Source organism: Laetiporus sulphureus, assembly GCF_001632365.1.
Source record: "Laetiporus sulphureus 93-53 unplaced genomic scaffold LAESUscaffold_69, whole genome shotgun sequence".
Lineage (NCBI taxonomy): Eukaryota > Fungi > Basidiomycota > Agaricomycetes > Polyporales > Laetiporaceae > Laetiporus > Laetiporus sulphureus.
In genome coordinates this window covers 83,011-109,936 of record NW_024468578.1, presented here as the reverse complement: position 1 = coordinate 109,936, position 26,926 = coordinate 83,011, and the positions used below count along the sequence as shown (strand labels likewise).

General features: G+C 52.7%; 10 protein-coding genes across 10 annotated transcripts; 3 read left to right on the top strand and 7 right to left on the bottom strand.

Annotated features, from left to right (window-relative positions):
* Positions 1 to 109: 109 nt before the first annotated feature.
* Positions 110 to 1,730, bottom strand: LAESUDRAFT_503802 (uncharacterized protein). The gene is made up of 6 exons (XM_040902718.1): positions 1,381 to 1,730; positions 1,251 to 1,320; positions 495 to 1,103; positions 396 to 413; positions 203 to 313; positions 110 to 120 (listed from the first exon to the last, which is right to left on the bottom strand). Exons 1-5 carry the CDS (start codon positions 1,401 to 1,403, stop codon positions 224 to 226), a joined length of 810 nt encoding a protein of 269 aa, XP_040758698.1. The 5' UTR covers positions 1,404 to 1,730; the 3' UTR covers positions 110 to 120; positions 203 to 223.
* A 2,171-nt stretch (positions 1,731 to 3,901) lies between these two features.
* Positions 3,902 to 5,626, bottom strand: LAESUDRAFT_752943 (uncharacterized protein; the record flags this gene model as incomplete). The annotated part of the gene is made up of 9 exons (XM_040911753.1): positions 5,521 to 5,626; positions 5,412 to 5,456; positions 5,174 to 5,265; positions 4,884 to 5,049; positions 4,768 to 4,836; positions 4,561 to 4,659; positions 4,329 to 4,489; positions 4,222 to 4,235; positions 3,902 to 4,120 (listed from the first exon to the last, which is right to left on the bottom strand). The coding sequence occupies exons 1-9, from the start codon at positions 5,541 to 5,543 to the stop codon at positions 3,902 to 3,904; spliced, it is 888 nt and encodes a 295-aa protein (XP_040758697.1). The 5' UTR covers positions 5,544 to 5,626.
* Positions 5,627 to 6,096: 470 nt separating this feature from the next.
* LAESUDRAFT_731794 (P-loop containing nucleoside triphosphate hydrolase protein) lies at positions 6,097 to 9,221 on the top strand. The gene is made up of 12 exons (XM_040910115.1): positions 6,097 to 6,639; positions 6,690 to 6,801; positions 6,865 to 7,051; positions 7,103 to 7,184; positions 7,243 to 7,331; positions 7,383 to 7,470; positions 7,530 to 7,704; positions 7,769 to 7,926; positions 7,990 to 8,523; positions 8,577 to 8,697; positions 8,747 to 9,152; positions 9,203 to 9,221. Exons 1-11 carry the CDS (start codon positions 6,235 to 6,237, stop codon positions 8,896 to 8,898), a joined length of 2,103 nt encoding a protein of 700 aa, XP_040758696.1. The 5' UTR covers positions 6,097 to 6,234; the 3' UTR covers positions 8,899 to 9,152; positions 9,203 to 9,221.
* Positions 9,050 to 12,292, bottom strand: LAESUDRAFT_816217 (uncharacterized protein). The gene is made up of 4 exons (XM_040914759.1): positions 11,832 to 12,292; positions 11,153 to 11,424; positions 9,201 to 11,101; positions 9,050 to 9,150 (listed from the first exon to the last, which is right to left on the bottom strand). Exons 1-4 carry the CDS (start codon positions 12,280 to 12,282, stop codon positions 9,069 to 9,071), a joined length of 2,706 nt encoding a protein of 901 aa, XP_040758695.1. The 5' UTR covers positions 12,283 to 12,292; the 3' UTR covers positions 9,050 to 9,068.
* A 486-nt stretch (positions 12,293 to 12,778) lies between these two features.
* LAESUDRAFT_664911 (40S ribosomal protein S10) lies at positions 12,779 to 13,340 on the top strand (the record flags this gene model as incomplete). The annotated part of the gene is made up of 3 exons (XM_040905158.1): positions 12,779 to 12,830; positions 12,898 to 13,081; positions 13,136 to 13,340. The coding sequence occupies 3 exons, from the start codon at positions 12,779 to 12,781 to the stop codon at positions 13,338 to 13,340; spliced, it is 441 nt and encodes a 146-aa protein (XP_040758694.1).
* A 228-nt stretch (positions 13,341 to 13,568) lies between these two features.
* LAESUDRAFT_764170 (uncharacterized protein) lies at positions 13,569 to 15,087 on the bottom strand (the record flags this gene model as incomplete). The annotated part of the gene is made up of 2 exons (XM_040913393.1): positions 13,569 to 13,647; positions 13,697 to 15,087. 2 exons carry the CDS (start codon positions 15,085 to 15,087, stop codon positions 13,569 to 13,571), a joined length of 1,470 nt encoding a protein of 489 aa, XP_040758693.1.
* Positions 15,088 to 15,700: 613 nt separating this feature from the next.
* On the bottom strand, positions 15,701 to 16,415 carry LAESUDRAFT_503490 (uncharacterized protein). The gene has a single exon (XM_040902717.1). The coding sequence runs from the start codon at positions 16,323 to 16,325 to the stop codon at positions 15,864 to 15,866; it is 462 nt and encodes a 153-aa protein (XP_040758692.1). The 5' UTR covers positions 16,326 to 16,415; the 3' UTR covers positions 15,701 to 15,863.
* Positions 16,416 to 17,927, bottom strand: LAESUDRAFT_503489 (uncharacterized protein). Its single transcript, XM_040902716.1, has 2 exons — positions 17,082 to 17,927; positions 16,416 to 17,022 (listed from the first exon to the last, which is right to left on the bottom strand). Exons 1-2 carry the CDS (start codon positions 17,682 to 17,684, stop codon positions 16,507 to 16,509), a joined length of 1,119 nt encoding a protein of 372 aa, XP_040758691.1. The 5' UTR covers positions 17,685 to 17,927; the 3' UTR covers positions 16,416 to 16,506.
* A 2,282-nt stretch (positions 17,928 to 20,209) lies between these two features.
* LAESUDRAFT_731790 (uncharacterized protein) lies at positions 20,210 to 21,014 on the bottom strand. The gene is made up of 2 exons (XM_040910114.1): positions 20,346 to 21,014; positions 20,210 to 20,292 (listed from the first exon to the last, which is right to left on the bottom strand). Exon 1 carries the CDS (start codon positions 20,775 to 20,777, stop codon positions 20,478 to 20,480), a length of 300 nt encoding a protein of 99 aa, XP_040758690.1. The 5' UTR covers positions 20,778 to 21,014; the 3' UTR covers positions 20,210 to 20,292; positions 20,346 to 20,477.
* A 2,999-nt stretch (positions 21,015 to 24,013) lies between these two features.
* On the top strand, positions 24,014 to 26,125 carry LAESUDRAFT_503457 (uncharacterized protein). Its single transcript, XM_040902715.1, has 12 exons — positions 24,014 to 24,152; positions 24,206 to 24,240; positions 24,300 to 24,460; positions 24,575 to 24,636; positions 24,687 to 24,791; positions 24,851 to 24,951; positions 25,060 to 25,209; positions 25,278 to 25,293; positions 25,346 to 25,397; positions 25,483 to 25,517; positions 25,580 to 26,003; positions 26,061 to 26,125. Exons 1-11 carry the CDS (start codon positions 24,106 to 24,108, stop codon positions 25,935 to 25,937), a joined length of 1,122 nt encoding a protein of 373 aa, XP_040758689.1. The 5' UTR covers positions 24,014 to 24,105; the 3' UTR covers positions 25,938 to 26,003; positions 26,061 to 26,125.
* The last annotated feature ends 801 nt before the right edge of the window (positions 26,126 to 26,926 follow it).

The following is a 26,926-nucleotide window of genomic DNA, read 5'->3' as shown; positions in this document are numbered from 1 at the left end:
TCGGCCGAGGGACGGATACAGAGAGGCGCTTGTGCTTCGGTGCGGAACAGGGACTGCTATACTTTATTCATGATTTGATGATGTACATTGCACGCGTCGTCCAGACGTCGCGCGCGGATGCTGAAGGTTACGACGGGGCGGGTACAGTCAGCAACGGTAAACGCGGCGACTTTGCCACCTGACAACAGCATGCGACGCGCACCTTCGAACAAGCAGGCGACGGCTACTCCACAGGGAGAGCGAGCAACGCCGAATCGATGGTGCACGTCCCCTTCTCGAGATGGTACTTGAGACCATTCGGATTCAGGTAAGCCTGCCATCACACCATATCAGTCCACGATCCACGCGCACGCGCCCAAGCCCGCGGGGCCCCGCACGCCACACGCGCCACGCACCTTCGAACAGCCCGTCCGCTGCGCGCCAAAGCCAAACACAGCGCTCGTCAGCCCACGCTGCCATCCACATCCAGGAACGACACGGCCACGCCGACTCACCGGACACTTGTACGCCTTCTCGCGCGCGCGCTTCTTTGCGTGCGCGCGCCGCTGCTCGGAGCACCCTTTCGCCTTTGCGGCGTGCGCCGTGCGCGTGCTCGTCTTGTGCGGCTTGGTCTTGCCCGTGCCGCCGTCAGGCGCGTTACTCGTCCATGGCTGGCTGGCTGGTGGGTGTGCGAATCCGGGCTCCGCAGAGACGGGCGGGCGGACGGTCAGGAGGGACGGCGGGAGGCAGATGGGCGCGCTCGGGTTGGGCGAGGGGAGCACCGACTCCGAGGACAGCGACGCGGTGTCGACGTCCGAGGCGGCGTCGCGCTCCATGATGTCCATGTACGTGCGCTGTGCGTGTGCGAGCTGATCCCTGGGGTTCAAGTCGAAGAGCGTCTCCAGCGCCGCGTCGGGATCGCTTTCCGGTGCGGCGGGCGGGCATGGCTGGGGGTAGCCGAGCACGAGGCTTGAGCAGCCGCCAAAGGTGTCGTGCAGGTCCCCGGGGCGGAGGGGTAGGGATCGGCCGTCGCGCGCGAGTACGAGGACGTGGTGTTCCTCGAAGTGGTCGAGTAGCGCGTGCAGGTCAGGCAACGCGAGGCCGCAACAGGAGAAGTTGGAGCACTGCAATCTCGAGTTAGCGTCGTGTCTGCGTTAACATCTGAAAACATAAGTCTGCTCAGGTTAGCGCGGCTGTGGCGCACGACAATCTCTCTCAAGTATTGCGATCGATCTGCTGCAAGGTTGTAAAGTGTAGAGAAAAACACATACAATATCTTGCGAATTATGATGTGGAAGATATGGGACGGGGCTGGGAGAACGCGACATGATTGACGCGAAGCTGGTAGTGATTCACGTTGGACGAAGTGATCGATAGCGAGAAACGAAGCGGACGACGTACTCGAAGATGTCGTTCCAATTCATGGTGGAAGCGTTCGAGCGTGATGGCGGAGATCGTGAAGAGCGAACACGCGAGGGGACAGGTGAGCGTGCGCGTCGGGGAGCGAGGGCGCAAGCGTTGAATGTGATATAGCGCGAGGCGAGTTCGAGGCTGCGATCGAGTGGTGCAGATCTTGTGGAAACTCGGAGATGAACGAGGGAATGGACGCTCCAGATGGAGCAGGGGCATGTGCATATACTCAGCTCGGATGGGAGCTCGTAACGAGAAGGGCAGCGGCGGCGATCGCTTGACTATCATTGACAGATCGAGACGGGAGAGAGAACACTGGCCACGAGGCGTGCTGCACCTACCATAAGTATGTGTGCGCGGTACCGGGGCGTGTGCGTTGCCCCTTCGCACGCTCTACGCGATGCAGCAAACATCTTCCCTCGCCTCCATTCATCGATGGTGGCGAGTACGCAACCGCTCACGTACCTGTACTTGCCGAAGAGTATCCGACGTCCGTTGGAGTGGAAGTTCCATGCAGAACGTTTTCGAGTGCCACCTGCCAGCGCTGGGGTGAACTCGTTTCCGGAGTCCTTCGCGGCTGCTTAATGAATGCCTCTTTTGGGATGTTGTAGTTTACTTCCGGGCTTGCTTCCATCGACATCGCCTTTATGATTCCTATGAACTTGACGCTAGAAGCTCCAGAGCAACGTACGCTGCCTGAGAAGCCCGCTGGCGACGTCGCGATGCAACACGTCGCCGTCGCCGTCGTGGAAGATGCGTCCTCCCATGACCTCCAACGCACTGCAAGCCAGATCCCATAGCCAGAATCATGTCCACCTCCACGTTATCGTCGCCGGTGGATCCCAGCATGACCTTGAAATCTCAAGTCGTACGGAAACGAAAGCCTGGAAGCATTCTGTACGCACTAACGGCCCCTGTGGAGATATGCCCAGATCATCGTTAGTACCGTTGGAGCCACACCCTGCCCTTGCGTCGGAACTACCCTCGTTCGCTCTTGTCCTAGCTTCACGATGATGGGTCATCGAATGCTAGCTGCACCAACTTCGCGCAACCGTCTCGTTGAGTCGAGACACCTGAGAGCCAGTATCATGTATGAGAGGAGCAGCCGACGCATACGACACCTGCCGCGCTTGCAAGTACCCTCTCTCAGCACATCCGGATCAACGGTTATGGCCATGCACCGTCTGAGTCCGTACTGCCCAGAGCACCAAGTTCCAAAAGTAGAGATACGGACGGTCAGCCTGGCGGTGAGAAACAGCATAGGACCTTCCATAACGAGCCAAGCCGTCGGCTGTTGCCGGTGGCTGCCACTCCGAGAAGGCGAAGGTCGTTGCTGTATCGTACGCACTGTGTGTTTCCCTCATCTATTCCAATATTTGTCACTGGACAAGACCAGCAAGGTGTGCCCTCGTCCCCCAGTTATTTGCTTCTAAGCGTCATCCTCCAGATGCACGACGGCCGTCGTGTATCCTTTATGGATCCAGCTCCATGGTATTCTTACTATTCCTTGAAGGCGGGAACATAATATTATATGCCGATATTTGATGGTGTTCGAGTGATGGTGCACTGGTGGGGCGGCATTGAATATTGCTCCATGACGGTGTCCAAGCAGTGCTAAGGTGCGAGCGAACAGGAACCACGTCGAGGGGATTTGACATCACAGAACGTACTCGAACGCATGACGACCCCCCTGATCTATAGATAGCTGCAATTCAAATTGTGCACAGGTACGATCCACATTGGATCCTCCATCATATTGTCATCGGCGTAAGTCTCATGGCTCTATCATAGTGTCTATGAGCTTTCACTGGGCAACAGCAAGCTTCGGGATGGCAGTCAGGCAGTATGAGCCGCTTTTTGTCGCAGGCCGCCCACCCGTGGTCAGCCGAAGCGGCGCAATCCAGGGAACCGAGCCCATCCGCATTTCACAGTGCGCACCCCATTAATGGGCATGATCGACAAAATTTTGATCACTGCGCAGCGGCTGTCCGTCAGCGCCGAGGCTATACTTGCAAGTACGTTCGGTGACCTCAAGCGATCTCAATCTAGCAGACCGTTCGTTCTTGTTTTGCTTTGCTTTGTTACTGTGGCCGGCCAATGCGCTAGGATAATCGACACCTTTTTATTGGAAGTACTTCCGCATACAAAACCCCTCAGCAATCTGCTTGCAGTGTCATGCATAATTCAGCCAAGGAATTGTCGTCTCATAAACAAATTGAGTATCAGATCCCAGACATATACAGGCAGATGAAAGGCAGAAGCTTCGCATATTCCGTGAAAAGACGCAACAGCCATCCATAGAACCTTCAATGCTGCGTCGTATGGGGAAACACACAGCAGGCTGTGATATCTTCAAGGTATGCCGTTAAGCACGATGACGATCAGAGCGACGTTAGCTCGTTGATGCGGTCATTGAGAGGGATGCGTCTTCGACATACGGTGCTATTTCTCTACGAGAACCACCGTCAGCGTGAGCTGTTGCCAACCTCGTCTCATAATGCAGTACGCCACTCTAAGATATGACTGCCTTGTATCCCTTTGAAAACATGTAACTGAAGTACAATCTGTACGCCACTGAAGTCAAGGCTGCAACTGATATCTGGTATATCGTCATCAAGGTTGCTACTAAACCATATGTGGCGGTGCATTCGCATATCGCCCGGTGATCATCCCTGTCGTAGTCGTCCAGCAACGTCGCTTTAGACCGGGAGTCACGCATCCCGACCGAGATCTAGAGGAGAGTAGGCGATAATTCGTACTCCGAGCTTATGCGCCGCGGCAGCAAAACCAGACGAGTCTGTATCTCCACTGCACTGGCCGAGCTCGACGTACCTGACTTTTCCACTCTAGACGTAAGTCGGAGAGTCTCCATTACGACTATCATTAGGGGCGAGCCGATCGACACTAGTTGGAGAGCGTAGGAGGACGCGAGATCCGACCTTCTATGGGCATTGCAGTCCGTGCAAAGAGCCGAGTGAGTGAGTTTTCGAGCTGCTGCTCGATGCAGGATGACTTTCTGTTCGGTTTCGTCTTGTCCACAGCTACTGTGATGAGATCCAAGCTGCCGGACTTGGTCGCCAGGAAGATCTTAGCGCGTCGTCTGATGGTCGCGATCTTCTATCTGAGAGCGGCCTCGCCTGATGGTTTACAAATTATGCACTAGTGCCATACGTGTCTGCGGTGTCCCAGAACGTCACTCCACGGTTTGCAGCGCAAGTCAGGTCTCGAAGGTCTCCTTTTCGCCCGTCTTGCCGTAGAACCCTTCGATACCTGTGGAATGTGAATATTGCATTGTGCATCGTCATGAGCGTGGACGAGGCGGGTCCATTGCTCCCAGGCCAATAGCATTGACTGAGCGGCGATTGTGGCCGAGCTCACGGGTCGGGAAAGAGACAGGTATCGTTTGCTTGTCCTTGCTGCGAGACAGTAACGGGTTCTTGCATAATGCTACAGTAGTTCTGTTCATGGGATGAACGTCAACATTTGCCACGGACAGGCTGAAGAGCATCCACGCGAGGGCTGTCTGGCCGGGCGTCCCTCCGTACTTGCTGCTAGCCGCTGCACGGAACTTGTCCACGAGTTCCAAGTTCTTGGGAAAGTCCTTGTCGGAGACCCGTGGGAGCCACTGGCGTACGTCTTGGCGGCGAATGTCTTGCGCGACTTGTATCTGGTATAATATCACTCAGATTGCAACTACCAATGTGGTGGTGCATTCGCATATCGGCCGGTGATAATCCTTGTCGTAATTGTCCACCAACGTTGCTTTAGACTGGAAGCGACGCACCTCGACCAAGAGGAGAGTAGGCGATGATTCCGACTCCGAGCTTACGTGTCGCCGGCAGCAAAGCTCTGTACTTGGCGATCTTTCCGTACAACCTGAGCATGGAAGAGTTCATCTCAAAGTGTACGGCAAGATTCCCATTTCAAAAGGGCTGAACTGCATCTGACACGCCACCAGCCCTTCATCCAAGCCTCGGCTCTTCTAAGCACGTTCAATGCTGCACTCGCTGAGGTCGACGTACCCGACTTTTCCACCCTCGATGTAAGTTGGAGAGTCTCCATCACGACTATGGCATTAGGGGCGAGCCGATCGACGCTAGTTGAAGAGCCTAAGACGACGCGAGATCCGACCTTCGATGGGCATTCCAGTCCATGCCAAAGGCCTCATGAGCGAGCTTTCGTATTTGCTACGTCATGTAGGATGGCTTGCTGCTCGGTTTCGTCCTGAATCGTAAACATATGGAGGCAGATGAAGGGTAAACGATTCGCATCGCGAGACGCAATCGGCATCTATAGTATCGTCAATGGTGGGTCGTACGTAAACGCACGGCAATGGTCTTGCAAGGTGTACCGTCAAGCGTGATGGCATTCAGAGCGACGTTTACCCGCTGACTGGTTATTGAGACGGATATGTCTTCGACATACTGTGATAATTCTCTGCGAGAACCACAGTCGGTATGAGCTGTGGCCAATCTTGCCTGGATATGCAATACGCACTCTAAGATATGTATGCTCTTGAATACACGTAATTCAAGAACGATCTATACGCCACTGAAGTCAAGGGCCACAGCTGGTGTCGCGTCCGACGAGCTCGGTGATGTCGGACATCGATCTATGTAATAAACCCTTTCTAATCTGATAAAGTCCGCTTAGTGATTGGACAAGCAACATTGGATCCTGTATAGATTAGATTACGCTAATATGTCTCCCGGCATACGCTGCAGCACGCCATCCGAGCCCGTATAATACAAGTTCCTCATGCCCATCCGACTGTAGCATTTCTCTTCTCCCCTGCTAGGCCACCTTTCTGGATTAACGCTGCTTGCGCGCGGCGCAAGGCCTGCCATGATGAACCACCTGCTCTGGTCGACGTGCCGGGGAAGGGTTATGCTCAAAACGGCTGCACCGCGCATTGGCAGGCTCTCTATTCCGCCACCCTCCCGGACGCTCTTCACTTCACGAGGACCCTCAGGGAAGAGAGCTCTTGTTCCTGCAACATGGAGAGTGTTGTTCCGTCGAAAGCAGACTCCTGCCGCTCCCGCCGCGAAGACTCCGAGCACGCAGGCTCCTCCAGGCCCCGCACAGAAGCCTCAAGAGCTGGTGAACGAGGCTGTAGACATAAGTCTGGCAGAGCAGCGAAGAAAGGACTGGAGCATAGTGAAACGTCTGGCAGAGAACATCTGGCCAAAGAATGACTGGTCGACCCGCGGACGCGTGCTGGTAGGCTTTGGACTGCTAATCTCGGGAAAGGTACGGTGAGCGATTTGCCGTCCTCTCCATCTCAAAGCTTATCTGCGCAGCTTTTGAACGTGCAAGTCCCACTCATCTTCAAACAAATCATCGACTCGCTGAACGTGGACATCGCTGCGGGCACGACGGTGTGGATCGTCGCCGGCTCGCTCATCCTCGGTTGTATGTCATCGTCTCACGATTGTTACTTGCGACTCTCACCCGAACGATATCTGAGCTGAATAGATGGTGCTGCACGGATTGGGGCCACTCTCTTTGGGGAGATGTTGAACGCGGTCTTCGCTAGCGTCGGTCAGCGCGCAGTGCGGAAGGTCGCTCGGCAGACGTTTGAACACCTGCTCAATCTCGACCTGAAGTTCCATCTGGCAAGACAGACTGGTGGATTGACAAGAGCGATTGACCGTGGCACAAAGTATGCCTCTGCGTGAACAGCGCAGGGTAGACTCTCTGACGGCTTGCTTAGAGGGATCACGTTCATTCTATCAGCAATCATTTTCAGGATCGTGCCTACTGCGCTGGAGATATCGCTTGTCTGTGGTATTCTGGTGAGTTTCATCCTCGCTCTATTTCGTACTGTGGATCATGTAGATTTGCATGAAAAAGTCCTATAATTATGGATGGAACTTTGCTGCGATAACAGTCGCCACAATGGCCGCATACACCTGGTTCACTGTGCGAACGACAGCCTGGAGGTAGGATTGCAATAGCTCTGCTTTGTTTTCGTCACTCATGGCGCGTGACAGAACACGATTCCGCCGCGAAGCAAATGCTGCCGACAATAGAGCTGCCACAGTGGCCGTGGATTCCTTGATCAACTACGAGGCTGTGAAGGTGCGCCACAATACTTTGCTCCATTTATCCAACTTTCCTACATCCCGATCTCCATGCAGCATTTCAACAATGAGAAGTATGAGATCGCCCAGTATGACAAGCACCTCTCAGCCTATGAGAAGGCATCGATCAAGATTGCAACATCACTCGCCTACTTAAATTCGGGACAGAATGTCATATTCTCATCGGCACTGACGCTGATGATGTTCCTCGCTGCACAAGGCGTAATCAATGGTTCGTTCAGCAGCTTCTCCTGTGCTGCAGCCTCAGCCCGCTTAGTATACTCGATGCCGAACAGGTACCATGACCGTCGGAGACCTCGTGATGATCAATCAACTGGTGTTCCAACTGTCGCTGCCACTGAACTTCCTGGGAACGATCTACCGCGAGATGCGCCAGAGCCTGCTCGATATGGAAGTACTCTTCAACCTGGTAACTTCGAACCAGCCACCAAAGGTAAGTCGTCTCCACATTGCACGAATATGCTCCTACCGCTCACGTTCATGATGCGCCTCACAGGACAAAGTGGGCGCGAAACCGCTGCAGCTCCGAGGCGGCTCGATCCGGTTCGAGAACGTGAACTTCGCATACCACCCCGAGCGGCCCATCTTCCACAACATCTCCTTCACCATCCCGGCCGGGAAGAAGGTCGCGCTCGTTGGGCCGTCTGGCTGCGGCAAGTCGACCGTCTTCCGGCTGATTTTCCGCTTTTACGAGCCGTCCTCTGGGCGAATATATGTCGATGACCAGGATATTTCCGAGCTGCAGCTGGTGTCGCTCCGCAAGGCGATCGGCGTCGTCCCGCAGGATACGCCGCTTTTCCATTCGGACGTCCTGGAGAACGTTCGCTATGGTCGTCTGGATGCGACTGATGCGGAGGTTGCTGAGGCAGCGAAGAAGGCTCATGTACACGAGGCCATACTGCGTTTGCCGGAGGGGTACAAGACCAAAGTAGGGGAACGAGGACTGATGATCTCTGGTGGAGAAAAGCAGCGGCTTGCTGTGGCCCGTGTGCTGCTTAAAGATCCACCAATCCTTTTCTTCGATGAAGCGGTGAGCCAGAAGCTGCAGTTGTCCCTATTGTAGGCTAGGCTGACCATACGTAGACGTCTGCTCTGGATGCTCACTCTGAGGCTGAATTGATGAAGAATGTCAACGCGCTTCTGCAAGAAAAAAGTCGCACGAGCATTTTCATTGCTCACCGTCTGCGGACTGTTGTCGAAGCAGGTGAGCCTATTGCAAAGCTGACGGTCGGTAGCTCATGAAAAACGACCAGATCTCATCATCGTCCTCAAGGACGGTCAAGTGGCCGAACAAGGCACACATGACGAGCTTATGCGCAAGGGCGGCATCTACTACAGCATGTGGATGGAGCAAGCCTACCGGGAGCAACATGAGGAGACTGAGGAAGCAGAAACCTCCGCCTGAGAGTCATTTGTGTTGCGCATATAGTGTTTCAGTACAATTGTCAAACTGTCGATACCAGTTCGTAGATTAATTGGCTATAGTTGATGCGTACATGCTAATTAGTGGATTGGCGAACTCTAATAATTATCCTTGCAGATTGACCTGTGACTGAACGAACTTTGAGCATATCCTTACTCTATCCTTCCTCTCAACCAGCTCAACAAACCCTTTGTACCCTCCCTTTCCCAGATTCTCCGTTGCGGGACGCGAAATCTGTCGGCTGTCTTAGTACATAGATTGAGTAAGATATCAACCACACGTACAGATTGCCATCCACAAGTAATACATCCAAAGGAAGCAACCCCAGCTCGGGAGGTAGTTTAGAAATCTCGTTGTCCCGTAAGTCCAGTTCCTCCATCTTCCACGTAGGACAATCTCTGTTCCCCTTAAACAGCTCTGCGATGCCTATAAACCCGTCTAGCTCATTGATACGGTTTCCACGTAAGCGGAGATGTCGTAGGCCTTTGCGCGCAGAGGCGTCGCTGTCGGAGTCTGCCGAAGCGAGGATGAGGGAAGACAGCGCATCTTTGGTCAGACAGGTAGACGTCAACAAGTTGTACGAGAAATCGAGAGTTCTGAGACTTGGGAACAACCTGCTGAGCAAAGGAAGCAGGGGTTCACTCGTACGAGCTGTCGAATCAACCCGAGCGACAGCGACAGAATCCGGAAGGTTGCACCCCTCCAACCTTAATTCTTCCAAGATTGGCAAGGACAGCCCATCAACTTCAAGAAGGCTAAAGACGACATCCTGTTTCCTGCCGGTGAGTATCAAGACCTTTAACGTCTGTGCGAGGGGCTGGGCGGCAATGGCAGCGAGCGGCACTGTGGGCATCGGGAGCGCGAGCGCGAGCTCCGACACGCCAGAAGTCTTGACCTTCAACCCAAGAGACAACCCCGACGAAGGCGCGTGTGAAAACGAGCGAAGATGCGGTGACTTTGGGGGCGGCGCGGAAGGCGGGAGGGTGAGCGTACGAGAGGACGCATCGTAGAACTGAGGGTTGGACATTACTGAGGCGCGTGTCGGAGAAGGCAGAGGAGCGACCTCGTCATGAGGCGTAGAAAGAGGAGCAGGTTCTTTGATTTCCTCTTTAACGTTAGCACTGGCGGCAGCAGCCATTGCCCTTGCTCTCCTCTTCGCGCCCTCTGTAAGCAAACCCTGCTCCGCCTCAATCTCCCAAGGCTCCTTCTCTGCTACGGCAGACTTCTTTAGAGAACCGGGACCTCCATGCGCCGGAGTAGATTGAGATGATGCTTGCGCGGCAGCGGCAGCAGCCCTCGCCCTCGCCCGTCGCTTCGCACCTTCCGTGAGCAAGCCCTGCTCTGCTTCGATCTCCCAAGCTTCCTTCACCCCCGTACTCTTTGCACCAATACCGCTTGAGGCGCTCGTACTACCTATATTCAGCCCTTCCGTAGTTGCAGCACCATGTCGTCTGAGCTTCGCTCTCCGCTCAGCTTCGACCTCCCACGCCTCCTTGATTACCTTCTTGCCAGTCACAACCCGCAGGATGCCTTCGTGCGGCTCTTCGTTGGTCACCTCAAAGTCGAGCTCTTGCTTGATCGTCGGCTGTCTGAACGCAGCTTCAATGACGGGAGCCGTAACGTGCGTCTCGCCTAAATCGAGGATCCTGAGCACAGTAAACGGTATGAAGTCCAGGGATGAGAATATGTCCACAGGGAACGAATCATTGCCAATCTCTGCATGTTCAAAATGCAGCTCGTGCAATCGATCGAGGCCCGCGAGCGCCTGTATTAAAGACGTGCATTCACCGAGTGGGTTTGCAGAAAGGTCCACCTTCGAAAGCTGGCTTGGCAAGCTCGATGCCGCCGGCAAGTAATCAATCGAAGACGCCCGTAGCTGGTTGTGCGACGCATCGAGGACCGTTAGACGCGGCAGTGGTGCTGACGCACGCGTGATGCTTTGGCAGAACCAGGCACCGCGAGGATCGCGCGTTCGCGCGAGCGGGTTTGCGCCTGCCACATCGAAGGGCGCTCTGAAGGGAAGCGAGGTGAGCGCATTGTAGGAGATGTTGAGGGAGGAGAGGTTTGGGAGCGCCCAAAGGTTAACCGGTAGAGATGTCAGTGAGTTATGCGAAAGATCAAGGGCCGTCAGAGCGGTTAGGTCTGCAAAGCTGGCAGGTAGCATGGTCAATCGGTTATTATGCAGCTGTATGGAGCGTGAGTACATGGCAATCATTCGTTAAAGCGCATGACTCACATCCACCGTTTTCAACGAGCCGAACATCGATATTTCGGGCTGGATTTCAACGATCTCGTTGGACCATGCCTTCAAAATCTCTAGATCTTGTGCTTCATACCATGATGGTGCACTCGAATTCGCAGCTCTCCGATGTGAAGGAGTGTCGTCATTCGTCGATATAGATGGCTCCTCCGGCACAGACTTCAGACGCTCAGGCTTAACACCGAGATGTATCTCAAAGAGTGCAGAAGGCAGACAAAGCAATGCACGAGAGGCCAGGTTCAGAGCACCTAGAAAGATAAGCCTTGATTCAAGCGTACAGTGCGATTAAACGGTTGATCAGTAGGCATGCCAGGCAGACGCGACGAACAATGCGGTCAGAATATATCAAAATCGGTGTTGACGTGTGAGACGCCGCAGGAGAGCACGTGAGATGTGCTGAAGAAGAACGCGACTACCACAAATCCTACGAAGGCTGCAATTGGCCTTTAACAAAGCTATCGACTGTGCTGCGAAGCTTCGAATGGATTGAACGAGTTTCTAGTCTCAACACAACCAGTCTCAGGATTATGGTCCTGGAGGCATGCGTTCGTGAACAACATCCATGGGACATATCCAGTAATCTGACATCGGATGTACAACAATACATTTCATCGAAGCACTGCCCGGCATGCATACAGATCAAATGACAACTTACCTGAACTTCTGGCACGTTCAATGGCCTCCTTCACGGACCACCGCCCAAGATCAAGCTCATCGTCACTCTGGTTCTTCTTTAATGCATCGGGAAGTGCATCCTCCAGTCCCCCAAAGTCTAGGTGGCTACCAACGCTCTGTTCGGCTTGAAGCGCCTTCTTCGCTTGCGCTCGTTTGAGGGCAATCTGCTCCTTGATACTCAGCTTAGGCTGAGGTGTCGGATTCTCATCGGGATTTGGTGATTTGAGACGCGCTGGAGGTCGAGAAGGCGACTTGGCTAGTAAAGGAGACTTGGGAGGTTTTAGAGACTGTAGACTCTGTTGAGCACGCAAAGGGCGAGAAGGGGTCGACCCAGGAGATTTTCTAGCAGTGAAGCGAGAAGTTTGAGGAGAAGAGGTGACTGCTGGAGTGCTAGGAGCACGGTTGGACGGAGGCTGGGGTATACGAGACATATTGTGCCGCGAACGAAAGAAACGAGAGTGCTAAATCAATGCAGAGCTGCACGTGGCAAAGGTCGCCTCGATGAAGACCCGGGACAGTGCGCGCGGCATTGTACCCGGGGTCCTGTCGCATTTCCTGCCGTTTTGGGATTGCGCTAGCCGTCGGGTCCACAGTCCTTGCTACCGGTCGAGTTCAAGACACAATCAAGCCCACCCTCCGCCTCTCCAAGCCATGTGAGTGTTCTGTGTTGCCCTGTGATCCGTGAGGGTGCGTGGGGGAGGCTGTTGGGGGATTTTGAAAAGTCTGAGGGGTTGGATGGAAGGACGCGTGTTCGGATGACGGGCATAACTGTCGGACATGATTCGTTAGAAGGAGGCTGATCCTGTCGATACCTTGCAGCCGGACAAGTGCGATAGCCGTTCGCAGTGCGTTCTACGGTGCTTTAACATATAGAGCAAGATTGACCTTCCCAATCAGCTTCCGACCTCTCAACCAAATTCGCCCAGCATGATCATTTCCAAAGCCCACAGGCGCATCATCTATGAAGCTCTCTTCAAGGGTCCGCTGCCATTTGTCTATCATGCAGGTAATCGGTGAACTGATGATATAATGTCTCTTGTATGCAGAGGGTGTCCTTGTCGCCAAGAAGGACTACAACGCTCCAAAACATGAAGAGCTTGATGTGCCTAATCTCGAGGTCATCAAGGCCATGCAGAGTCTGACTTCCAAGAATTTCGTCAAGACGCAGTTCTCCTGGCAGTGGTATTATTACGTCCTTACCCCGGAAGGCGTTGAGTACCTCCGTGAATGGTGCGTTTCCCGCTAAATTCAGTGCCTCATAGCAACCATATTCGTATTCTACAGGCTGAACCTCCCTGCCGAGATTGTGCCTGCAACGCACAAGAAGGCAGCCCGTCCCCCGCGCCCCGCAAACGTTCGCGGCCCTGGTGAGGGTGCCTACCGCGCGCCTCGCGGCGACCGGGAAGACTACAGGAAGAAGGAGGATGCGCCTGGCGAATACAGGCCCCGATTTGCAGGCGGCGTCGGACGGGGTGCTCCCGCGGAGTAGAGTTGTGCGCGAGACCAGCTTTTCTACCTTCCCAGCACTGGCCACACGAGAGGTCGCCGGGCGGAGCGGTGGGCGGGGCTCTTATGATGTGTTTATGGTTGCCCCCTGCCATCTCTCGCAAAATTGTAGTATGAGTATTGCATGCGTCGCTTATGCTATGATTCACGATGCTATCGATTTCACTATCTCCAATTTGTCTAGCGGCACAGGACTATCCGAACACGCTGACTACATTTCTTGGTGCGTCATTCCCTTTCGCTCGCACTCTCGATTCCACCACTTGCTTCGTTGTCGCGCTGGTATGCCCCTGGAATCAGGGTCCGACTAGCAAGGCATACAGGTATGTTTCCACGCACCTCGACTTGCCACACCCTTTCGCACTGCTCACGAAGAGCGCGGCTTTCATGGCAACTATGGTGTCTAGAATTGCCAGCACTCCCGCGTCTTTGAGTACCAATGCTTCATCGTCACCGGGACTCAATTCCATGGTCGGATTCCCATTCATGACTGCAGTCATTCTCACCATCTCGTGAGATGAATCCGTAATCTCCCACTTCTCCAACTCTCCTCCAGGCCGGAATGCTGCGCGCAGCAACCTGGCTGCCTCCCCGCGCGTTTCGGCCCCGTTAGTTTCTGGACGAACGGACACATCTGATAAGATCCAAACTGTGCTAATCCCCATCCCGAGCATTTCGTCATGCAGTAGTGTATCAAGCGTGTCCACTAATGCATCGGCACATGCAGACAGCACTGTTGGCGCTATCTTCTCCATGTTCCAACGCACTGCAAGATATGGACCTAGAGGCGCTACAAGCCTGTCCACAAAATTCCAGAGCTGTTGTGAATACTGTATCGGAGTGAATTGTGACACGACTGGAAAGAGCTCTTGATGCAAGTCCCAGTGAAGGAGCAGAACCTCAGCGTCGTTATCGGATCGTTTGTCAAGCACCTCAAATGGTTGCTGTTCAGCGGCCACAGGCCAGTCAGTGTCCGGCGCCGGTATATCCTGATGAACAGAGTACTCTTCCTCGTGTCGGTCGTGCAGCGCTGCCACCAGTAAAGAGCGGAGAGATTGTTCCGAGTCCAAGACGCGCGAGCCATAGGGAGGCTCCAGATGCAGAGAGAGGTGAGAAAACGAGTCCAAGTCGAGACGCGGATACCGGGCGTGTAGACAGCGTGCGCTCTTCAAAGTCATGTCTTGCAATTCATGAACCTCGACTTGCACAGCATCCGAGGACGAATCAAATTCCGCTGACATTTCTGCCGGGTTGAGCTCATCAACTGAAACGATCTGTCCCGCGGGTTGCTCAGGACGCATGTCCACCCAAGTGCGGAAATCGTCCATCATCATGACGCGTTCTCCCACTTGACGAACCGTACTTGCGATATCGTAGTAGACACTGAATTCCCAACGGAGGCAGGTCCCGATGCGTCCGCGACCGACGTTAGGGAGAACGAGCGTGCGATTCAGAGCCTGCGCGATCTGGAGGAGCTGTACCAGTTGAGCTTGGGCTTTCGACTCTCGTTCAGTGATCAAGAGAGGGAGAAGTAGTCGGCATGGTGCTTTGCCGCAGAATTGCTTGTCGACTTCGTCGTTGGTGAGAGTGGAGAATGTAGCTGTTCCTAGCTTTGATCGTGCGGTGTTTGCCACACGAGCTTCGGGCAAGGCTGTGACGAGTGGCGGCCAACGCATTTTCTGATTGCGTGCAAGCCGGTCGTTTGCATCGATATCGAGGTCAGGATCCATGCCTCGATGGCTGTTCAATTTCTCCATTATAGCGCGCTGGACTGTAGGCGCTGCGAGTGGTCTTGTCGCGTTGCTAGCTCCGGTTTCATTCGTGGTTGCTGCTGTTGGGTGCCTATTATTGTACTGGTTGTCTTTATGAGCTATTATACGGAACTCATGGATGTTCGGTCCAGCAGCAGGGAGAGTGCGATTGCGAGGCCAGATGGACAGGAAGCATATCACCGTAACAACAAAGACAGCAAGAACTACGCAGATAAACGATGAACGTCGATGATTCGGGGAAATATTATATGTTGCTTTGCGGGGGACTTTGCGTGGTTCCCTGTGATCTGAGAGACGGATTCTTCCTACACGTGGAGGCAAGACGTGAGATGCATAGTTGGGCAATTCGTTCTTTTCCCAGTGCGACGGTTGACGAGGAGTTCTGGCGCGAAGCATTGGTGGTTTGTAAAGAACAGTGGCGGATTGAGAACCGTCACAGTCCAGACAGGAAAGGCCCCTAGTACCAGTGCGATTGACGAGTGTTGCGAACAACTAAAATTGCCTTTTTTGGATCGTTCTCGTCGCGCTTGTGGCTGAATGAACTATACGAGCAGCCACTGCGCTCTCACACAGAAGATTATGATCCCAGACGTACGTCACATTTGACTTCGCACAAGAATTTAATCACGACTTCGGTAGAGATTCAAACAACGCGACGTTGTCGCACAGCCATTCTTCGGGTACTAATTCGGGGTATCTCGATTCTCCGAGTCGACGGTGTCAACATCCTTCTACTAGCAACAACAGCTCACCCAGGCCCACTGAGCATGGATCATGAAGGACATCAGATACAAGTTCAAAGTTGAAAAGGTAGTTGGACTAGACGGTTGCTGCCATTGGCGTAGCTCCAAATGCCTTTTCGACGCACGGATCGTCTCCCACATCAGAGTGGTCGACGCGGTAGAGTATCGGTCACACCACGAAGGCACCATTGTAGCGCAAAATTTCAGCCTCACGCCCGTTATGCGGATGCCGCCCTTGGCTCCGTCGAGTATGACAAGGCTGATGCTTTCGATCATTTTCCGCTTGTCATAGATTTGGAACCTAGCATGGACCAAAAGACGGTGAGCAAGGCCTCCGTAGCTAGAGGTATTCTCTAAAGGCGGCCCGGAAATGATTACAAATGGCGCGCACGCTGAAAGTCGAGACTCGTAGTGAACACGGTCGATATTGCCTGTAATACTTATTGTCATCATGACACTTGCAATTCTCTGGCGCAACCTATATGATCACCACAGACCCTCCACCGTTGATATCTTGTCTAAGAGGAATCGGATAATTGAATTGCAGCGATGACGATGATACAGCAAACATTTTAAGGCCACTTTGGGCTACAGTGCACGATGGAGACGATGAATTTATTCAATTCTGCGCAATCTATATCCTGCTTTGCTTCGTCGCTCCCCATAACTCAGCCGCGACACTACGCACTTCGCCACGCGACCACTCAACTTCGATATCCTTCAATGAAGCAGCCGACTTCGTACTTTTCAATGGGCGAGCGGCAGGAGAGGACGAAGGAGCTTTCGCGTCCTTGCGAGCCTTCGTGCCCGAGCGGGCCTCGCGCGAGGAAGAGGCAGCATCAGCATTCGAGAACGAACGAGCAACCTTGTTCGACGAAGCCGCACCCGAGTACTTCGGTGCAAGGTTACGCATAACAATGTGCGGCAGGAAGTCGACGGCAGGCCGGCTGCGCTTATATGGTACTCTCCAACCGCGCTTCTCATAGATCTGGGGAAGGGGTACCCAATTGTCGACGTCCTTGGGGTCCGGCTCCGACCACAGCGACCAAAAGCGACAGCTTTTGTGAAGCCGCTGGCACTTCAGGCACTGCGAATGCTTCTCCATGAAGAAGCATGAGTTGGGAACCTGCTGGCGGAAGCATAGGAGGCACTAGGGAGAAGCAACTGCGAAGTTAGCATATTAGAGCTATATGAGAACGAGGGGCATACCTGGATCGCATGCATTGGGGCACACCACAACGGAAGGTACGCCGGAGGATGAACGGGGTTTTGGAAAGAGAAGGGCGGGTTGACGGACCCGTCCTTCTTAGAGGGCACCGTCTCGTCCTCCTCATCATCGTCCGCAGTGTCAGGCATGTAGACGTCCTCAAGATCCGACTCCTCTTCACTTGACTCGGCCTTGCTGCGCTTCATTGCAACAATCTTGGCGCGACGAGGAAAACGGTGAGTAACAGGTTCGGGCTCGACCTCAACGACGTCAAATGCGATTAGCAGTTTCAACGAGTAAACGGCGATGACACTTGCCGAACATGCGTAGAGAGGCTCCCGCCGAGCGGGCAGGCTGCCCGGGGAAACGGACCGCTCGCGTAAAGTGGGCATCGGCTGCGTCAGCTGATGCTCCTCCGCAACATTGTGGGCTACTTGCTTGGCCGTAACAGTCGTCCGACCGCGCGTCTGTCCTCCGAGTCGCTCGGGCACTAGCTCGCGGCGGGATGTATTGACGAACTGTACATCTTCTGCCTCCTTCAGTTGACGGTCGACCTCAGCCTTATTTTCACCATCACTGTCGAACAGCTCTCCCTCCATGTTCATGTCTAGCAGTGAATCAAGGATCGGAGCATGCTCCTCGGGCTTGGGGGTCACCGGACCAGCGTTACCCTCGTCAGACACCTTCGAGACGGAATTGGACGAGGGGCAGCTGTCTCATTGGCATCCACCGACGCGCGCAGAACATCTTGTGTGCTCGCTGAGGATCTCTTGGGAGGAGAGGCTGGATGAGCGGCAGAGGCGGCAGCAGCAGCGGCGTAGGAACCGGACGGCACAGGCGAGGTGGTAGAAGTTGGGGCCGGAGCTGGGGCAGTAGCACCGGGGCGAGTACTTTCGTCAGCATGGGGAGTCCGTGCCTTCGCCTCGAGGGAGGCTAGGCGCCGGTGGACTCGCTGGACGAACGGTTGCATGGCGACGGCGACAGCGGCAGTAATATCAGCAGCGTTGGAAGGGTGGGGCGGGAGGCAGGTGGGGCGGGAAGCGAGGGAGTCCAGGATCCAGCTAGCCCCAACCTCACGGTGAACACAGGTGATGCGCTCACGGACCTGGCGAACAAGAGTGGAATCGCGCACAAAGGGGCTATCCTTCACGGAGCTGGTAGTGCGGAGAATGGCGGAGAGAAGTGTATGGACTGTAGTGGACCACCGCTCGCTCGCGCTGGTCGCCCCGAGGCCGTCGTCGTCGCTGAGGTCAGTAAGCGCTTGTTCCATAGCAAGGGTGATCCCGGACAGCGCCACGGTAAACGTAGCGCGAACTTCATTGTCAATCGAGTTCTCGCCGTACGAGCAGTCATCCATAACAGCGTCGCCGGGGTCGCGTTGCGAAAGCTGGCGCGAAGTAGATGGTGGTTGCATAGCAAGAGAGAGTTGCGTCACGTGGGCGCGATTGATTTCTGTCTCTTTAGTCCTTGTTCTTTTCAGCTCTCACATACACGTGCACTGGGAAGGCCTTCAACATATTTAGTTAGGAATTAACAGAGCTCGCGGCTACAGCCTACATGCGCCCCAAGAAGGGTGAGAAGGACCGGACGGGACGTTCCTCACAGGCACAGGGCCTTGAGCTTGAACGTTGAGCAGCACCAAGTGAGTGACTGTAATATTCATGACAAGCTGAATATTGGACTCGACAACGGGTAGCAGCTTCTGGGCGGGCTCAAACGGGCGACGCAGGAAATGCGCTCCAATTGTTTTTGTTCGTGGCCTGGTCGTTCGTACATACCCTTTTGAACCGTTCACTCGCTGCCGAGACTCACGGATGGTCTTATCAGTCGACAAGTATGCAAGTCTCAGATCTTGGTCGGCTAGGTTTGCTTGAACGAACATGAGCCCGATAGCAGCGACGTGTCCAACCCGGAGCAGGCGACGCTTCCCAGTGCGTGTCACTCCGGACGGCACACTGGCGTTGACGCGCTGACGCTTCGGATTTGCACTCGTCTGCAGTGCAGATGTAACGGGGGTGCGCTTTCGTTCATCTATGGGCGGCGATGACCCGATCGACAGTTCGTACTATTATCCTGACGCGTCACGCCCTATCTGACTTCACGTTGCATACTTGCCTTGCGCATGGAGAACGTTCCATGACACAGCAGGGACGGCCACGGTGTGCTATACAGACCCGAACAGGCCATTATAGGCACGTTACGGGCATCAGGCATCGATCGCTCCATCTCATACGTCTTTTGGGGCTGATGGCGTCGAAGCCGGGTGGCGGATACCGACACCCTATCTCCGCAGTAACCGACTTCTATTTCTCGTTGACCAAGACGTATCGGGGTGTGCGGTGGCCGGAACCAGCACCTTTGTGATATTGCATCCTTACGCCCACGGCACACGGGTCAAGTCGACCACGATCTCGTACCGCGCCGTCAGCAACATCCAGTCCTGTTGCACATTCCTTCACCGGGGGCATGAGCCCATGATTCCACCGGGAACATTTTAGACACATTGTGACAACAGTCTAAATAATCATGCAATGTTTTCGGTGTATACATTTTGAAATCATTTTTAATGTTTTAAGCATCAGCATTATGGGACAATTTTGATAACATTCATAATGATACCCGAATCAGGCCCCAATGTTGCTGCTGATAGCATTCAAGCAATATTGCAGTAATATCTTGAACATTTCTCGAGGGAACATTTTAAATGATATTCCTGAGGGGCCATGATGTTGTCAAGATGCTCCCACTGGGTTCATTGTGATCGTATAAATTGTATTACCATATATAGTAATGTGCTAACCAGATTAGGACATCCCTGATGCGTTCAAGATGATCCCAGCCGGCACATGATGGAAGACATCTGGCACTCATTGTAACCTCACCTTAATCACATTTGTAATGTACACTTAAGGTCCATTCAAAATGATGCCAACATGTTCTGTGAATGCTGGCTGGAGCAAAATTGTCGTCGCATTGTAGTGTCTTTCTGAATAATATCACAATTATTCCACAATGATCGCACTCAAAACAATTCAAATAATTTCATAATGTTTACATTGGTAACATTATAATCACATTGTGACTTTTATCACAATGTGTCTAAAATGTTCCCGGTGGAATCATGGGCTCATGCCCCCGGTGCTTTGGGTTCCGACATTGTACTCGTGCTTCATTGGTACCAGGTCGAGGGGTGAAATTAGTATGCGACGATATGTGCGTCATCATTTCCTCTGCATGGTGTGCTCCACCTGATTTGTTGTGTCAAGCACTACAAAACCGAAAAGATGTGCGAGAAGCGTGCCCTTGTTCATCTAGCCTTTCAGGACGATTGCGATGACCACGCAGCCCACCATCCGTCCCTCCCAGCTCATCCAACATAAATGTTCGTTGATCATCTGTTACTCATTCATCGCCATATCATCGGGTTCGGAACGGCGATGTCGTTGAACCAGCGGCCCGTCAGGTGTGAAAATGCCCTTATGACCGGCAGCAACAGGGCTCGTAGACGCAGGGCGTGAGGGCCGATGGAATGGGGAGCCCGATGCATGACGATTCCGGGGCGGTTTCGCGTTGCTGGTTAACGCGTGGGCGACAACGACGTTCGACAAGCGGCCGAAACCATCTTCTGAATAGCCCCAAGTCCTTTGCCGCCGGCGATCGCATTCCGATACTCGTTCGGAGCCTACCGTGACTGACATGGCTGCTGACCATTCAATCGTCGTGACAGGGCTTCATAGCCAACCTCAGCAGATACTGTTACACTATAGATCTTTCGTAATATGTTTTTCCTCCAACTTCCCGTGTTTGTTGTATTCATCGTCGCTTTCCGACGTGCCTGATATGACATACCATGTGCTCAATCTTCCTTAGAGCTCTCAAATGATTGAATTGCACGATACACAGACGGTATCTCTCTACTGAGTATGCCTCCGTATGATACGAGTCGCTTATTCCATGCTGCAATACACAGCTGGCGAGCACTACTGGTGCAGGTAATTCCATGCTGAGATCAGAGAGACGGTACTTGTGGTGCCACAATTGTCGCCATCGAGGCGTGATGCAAAGTGCCACCTCTGGCCACGGCATTGTCACGCAATTTAGTCGATTATGGTGGGAGCGACATACGCGCGATGCCTCAGAGTCTATCCGCATATCAAATTGACTAAACAGTCTGCGTCAAAGAACCTGCGTGGTATGAAATTAATGAATCCATATTCGTTAAAGGAAATAATCGGCTCTTTACGACCATTCGAGCTTCACTGATACACGAGCACTTCGAGGGTGGCTATGCGATCAGATAATCATCGTACAACCGCAAGATGCGAGCATTCATCGAACTGAGTTCCCTAGGCAGTTCGCTTGTGATTCTAATCTCCACCGGAATGTTGAAAGCGACCGCGGAAGTGCCGAGGAAGCAAGACGATACAGATATCAAGAGCGGGAAAGTGAGGTGAGGTCTACGATGAATGGCAGCTCAAGAAATCTGTCCGGATAGTCATCTACTGGTGCTCAGAACCGTTGCTTTGACGATGTCTTTCGGTCGCATCGTATGAGCATTGATGGTCGAGTTCCGAGCCCAGCTTTCGACTACGCCATCGACATGGGTCGTACTACCGGGTTGATGTGCGATATGGCGTGTCACCCAAGCGACACATTGCGAGTAAAATACGAGCACAGCTGCATCTCACGAGAAAGCTATGAGCCGTCCACTCACCTTGATGCAGATGCCTCGGGAGAACATAATGTCGAGGCAGTCCGCGGACAGCGCGAAGTGATCGGTGCTAGGGAAACAAATCCTGTTGTGATCGCAGATAGCTAGAATTGACGTTTTGCGTGGACGAACACGTACGACTGACGCAATTATGATTAGAATGTGGCTGCTCGAGAAGACCGGGCTGGCAGGCGACCATACCAAATTTCAGTGACAGATGAGTATCGAAATGGATAGTTTACCAAGAAAGAGTCCTCATATCGTTTTCAGACCTCGTCGATGGGCTAGTTTTCTTACAGATCGCCCAATCCATATCAGTATCAATATGTACCTTGTCAACCCAGGCATGCATCCGACGTGCGAGCTTACCATTGCGCCACGAAGGGAAACCAGCTCCCAATGAGAAAGCGCAGACGCCCGGTTATACGTATAGGGTTGAGTTGTCCCGGCACTCATAACAACAGCAGGCTTTCCACAATTTGACAGCCAGCATAAGCTGCAGGCCAGGCCCTAGACAGTGAGGTCTCCATGCATGTATAGTGCAAATGGGTATTGTACGAGGTCATGCCCCGACCAACGAGGAATCGACAACTAAGACGATAAACGTTTGCCACGGATCGGGTGGATTTCCTGGGGACATATTGTGTCGGCGTTGGACCACAGTAGCTGTTGTGATGCGAGGACGAACTGCGCTACTGCTTGACGGCCTCAGCATGGATCCTTGTTTGGCAGAAAGCACAGCATGTTCGTTGACTCACAACGCCGAATAGGGTACCTGAACAGTCTGGCAGTTCATTGCTACTGACATCAAACATCACCCGTGAGAGCGCCGCCGGCGTTGGTCGCAAGAATAGCCAAGTCCACAGCAGATCAGAGGTACCTGGCGAAACGGGATGGACTTGACCGACAGAGCATTGACAGATCTGTTGAATAAAAAGCACTACCTACCGAACATTTTGACCAGTGGACGACATGTAATGCATAGAGTGAGACGAGCTGAGACAACAAGACAGATTCAACTACTCATCTGAGACTGTGGGTAAGATCGCATTGTCTGAGTCTCTTTGCTAAGCCTGATTGATTGGTTGTGCAAGGTCTTATGAAGTTTTATGGATACAGTTAGAAGAGAGCAGGTCGAACACCGGCTGAACTCGCCGAGTCTTCCGGGCTGCTACCGTAATGTAATACTTTGCTAAGGCGACGTACCAACGTTTGCACCCGCACGAGTCAATGTGCCAGGAAAATCCCCATCACGCCTGCCTTGCACTACGCGAGCCCAGCATTGATTCTTGAAGCTGGCAGTGGGAATATCATGTTCGTCCCGATGAACAGGCCATACCGTAAATGCCTGTTTTCAAATCTTATGCTCTGTGGAGAGCCGTAGCTCTTGCAGTGGTCGCTCTGAGCGAAACTCGAAAGCGTAAATTTCTCTCACTTGTCGTTGCAGTGCACAGCCTGGGACGAATTCAGCTCCTGTTCACGCGCCGGTGTGTAGTTGGTCGGACGCGTGCCACATGACCAGAATGATCGGGAACGCTAAAGGCAATTACCACGCCACAGGCGCGTCTTCTTCAAGTTGAAAGGCAGCGCTGCAGGAGGTACGATACTCGAATCATAATTTCGGCTAAGTCTCTCCCGTAGTGAAGGAACGGTAGTGAAGGCATCCCATTCTATCATCGTGTCAGTCACTATTGCACCGGTGAACTCCATCTGTCATACATCTCACCTTCCTTTGTCCACGATTCATTTGATATAGAACACTCAATAACTGAGCCACGAGCGTTATTTCCAGGGTCAAATCGCAAATCAATCATCCCGCGGTTTCTGCCCTATTCCGGCATTTCTCATGCGGGTATTCGTCACTAGATTGCGAGCGGGACCCGACCATGGGGCACATTCTACCCTCGCTTTTGCGGGTCCCTGTACGCGTGCTACGTTTATCGCTTGCTCAGCTGATAATTGCCAGGAGATTCCTCTGATCCTATCCGTGATGCAGTTCAGTCATGAGAACACAGCAACGGATCAAACTAAACACAGTCCTTCTCATGATCTCATCTCATATGAGCCGAGCGACCTTTCCATTCCGATGTGCGTATCTCTCTCAGTTGCCGTTTTACGCATACGGGCATGATGGAGTCATTGGTTGTGAGCCACCTTTTCTTTTCGCTTTGCAGACACCATCACAGGCGCGTTGGCTCACAGCATATGTCGATATGCGGGCAGTGATGTAACGTTATCTCGTGATGGAATAAGGCGTCATAAACCAGGCTGACTGTCCATCGCCTTAATTCGACCTCCGTTCTCTCTACTCAGGCATGTCTATCGTCGCCGCCTCTGAAGCAATCACCGTATTGGACGGATCGTGCGTCTCTTCAGATAATTGAAACTGTACTGCATTGAACGATGTATAATCAGCAATACGGAAAGCTGTGCTCTTATCGCGGGCGCAGGCCAGTCGAACATTTTTTGCTTATTACTGGCTTATCGTTGAGGATTTTTGTTCACACAGCGCTCATATTCTTCGACCATGTCATAACATTCGGCCAGGAGGTCCAGCTGTTCTGGGGAGAGCGATCGTTCTCTGCATGGTTGTTCTTTGCCAATCGGATGCTTGCATTGAGCTATACAGTCATTTCTGTTTGGTCACTCGTGAACTTTGACGCAGTAACGGTACGTGAATCAATATTGTCTCGTCTGGATATAAGTTCGACTTGTGAAATGTTGTAGAGGCGAGTTGTTCCCTGATGTCATATTTGTTCATGTCTGATTACTCTTATGGTTCAGTTGTATGGCAAACTTCGTGGCGAGCGATCTGCTTCTCTTACTCATCGGAATAATCTCAGACGGTAGGCTGGCATGCTTCGTGACACATTATCACAGCTCAAACATAGCCAAGTGGTTATACTTTTGCGAATATACGCCGTGACAGGTGGCGATCGACGGCCTGTTATGCTCCTCACACTGTTTATGGTCTTCGATGTGGTTGGAAATGTCTACACCGGTACGCTTTCTCCTGATTGGGACATATCGTCAATTAACTTTGGATGACTATGTGAGAAGCCTTCATCCCAGTGTCATATTCTGTGGTTGTATTGAACAGGACAGCCATATGCTTCGACTTCTACACCTCAGGTTCAGTGCAAGGTGTCGTTGCAAAGTATGTAAGCCGGTATCTTCACTGAATTTGTACTTGCTTATCTGTTTGACATAGATGTGAGTCCGAACTCAGGGATGCTTTCCTCTACACTTTTTTGACTTTTGCACCACAGTGTACATAGTCAATGCGGTCGGTGAAACAATTAACGCCATCATGATGCTCGCAATTCTCTGGCACAAGCTATATGTCCACCATAGACTGGCCGCCGTTGACGTCCTGTCTACGAGAAATTTGTCACTTGCGGCACTATTGCTCAGAGATGGTACGATTATCGGACACTGACTATGGGTCTCTGAGCTCGAATAACATTTTTGGCCACTCTTTTCATAGGCACGATTCAATTGACGTGAGAAGTGGAGTCGGACTTAATTTGACAACATCTGAAGCATATTGTTTAGAGCACTGTTACTACTGAGCTTACTTGGGACTGTCTTGATCTTCCTGGACGTCGTAAGTGCATGCTCTTCTCACATGCCCCGTATCTTCTGCCAAATTCTAATTACTCTGCTATACATATATGACTATGCACTGGTAGAGCACTGAAGATGTCGTCGGCCATTTGAGATCCTCGTGAGTCGTGAAGCAATTTTCTTATATGTTTTTCTGCCAATGACACACTGACAATATTACAGACTCGTTCCCATTCTGACCTCTCGTATCCTCCTCAACGTCCGAGACGCAGCGCGGTCCACACGCGGAGAGCAGTCCCAAACGCCCTCCTTCGTCAGGTCGCAGCATGGTCTCCAGACACAAGCGGACGTCGAGAACATGTCATTCGAATTGAATATCCTAGGCAGCACCGAACAAGCCCAGGAGATCGATCACTCTCGCCCACGAGGCTCCATCGAACGTCATGAAGGCATTGCAGAACCGCGCAACATGGCGGACAACGTTGCGATCGTTGGCGATGCTCATCGGGACGTGAACGAGGAAGAGGGAATGAACGAAGTCGAGGAAGAGACGCTGCCGGATGAGGAGGATAACGCGTGAGGGGAGAGAATGGGCCTCCAAGCCGGACTGTCAGATTGAGGGTGATTGCGTTTTCACTTGCTATTTGTAAGTGGCAAACCACTCTTCCTTCACACGTTCCATCTCATCCAGCTGCATTCGCAGATTTCTTTCCGCACAACCTCAGCAGATACGCGTCGTGCTATAAATCGTGTTTGACATGTTTCTCGTATGAACATACATACTAGTAACTAATTGTATCTGCAATTGGGCGTTGACACGTATGCTATGAAATGCTCTACGCTAGCTCTATTCTGGATGACCCATCGAGTTGTTGAAAACGCATGCCGTGCGGACCGCTCTATTCCATTGCGTAACAGCTAGTGTATGCTACGTGCGGCTTGCCCACTGCGACGCATGGCCATAGCATGAAGGTTGGCATTGATAGGTCGGCGCGGAGGCACGAGAGACTACATTCGCTGTGTGGTCTTGGATCCCTGCAGTTAATATGCATTTCCGCAAAACCACCGATCGCTTTGATTGATTTGGGTGAGAAAGCTGCATAGACGGGATACCTGGAGCTGATAATGGCCCTCTATTGACTCAACAGGCCAAGCCTCGAGGAAACTGCATGATATAAAAACGACGGACATACGCATGACAAAGTGGAATCGCCGGCTCTTCGCAACCATGGGAGCTCACCGAGAGCAGAGCATTCTGATGGTGGCTGTGTGACCGGACATTCAAAACAGGGTGATGTGAGGGTTCCGGTCACGTCCTGATGCCTAGGAACTGTTTCTTTGCTGACGTCTTGCACATAGGTCGCATGATATGGACGAGTTGCTAACCGAGCCTTAAATTTTGAGTTGAGGTGTCCGCGCATTGTCACCATTCTTGAACGTGGTATGCAGCGCCGTTTGAGCATGACGATGTGATCAGACGTGACGCTCCTGAGAAAAGATCACTCCGAGGCAGTCGAAATGACGAAAGGAATATTGTTAACGCAAGTCTGAGCGATTGACTTAGATCAA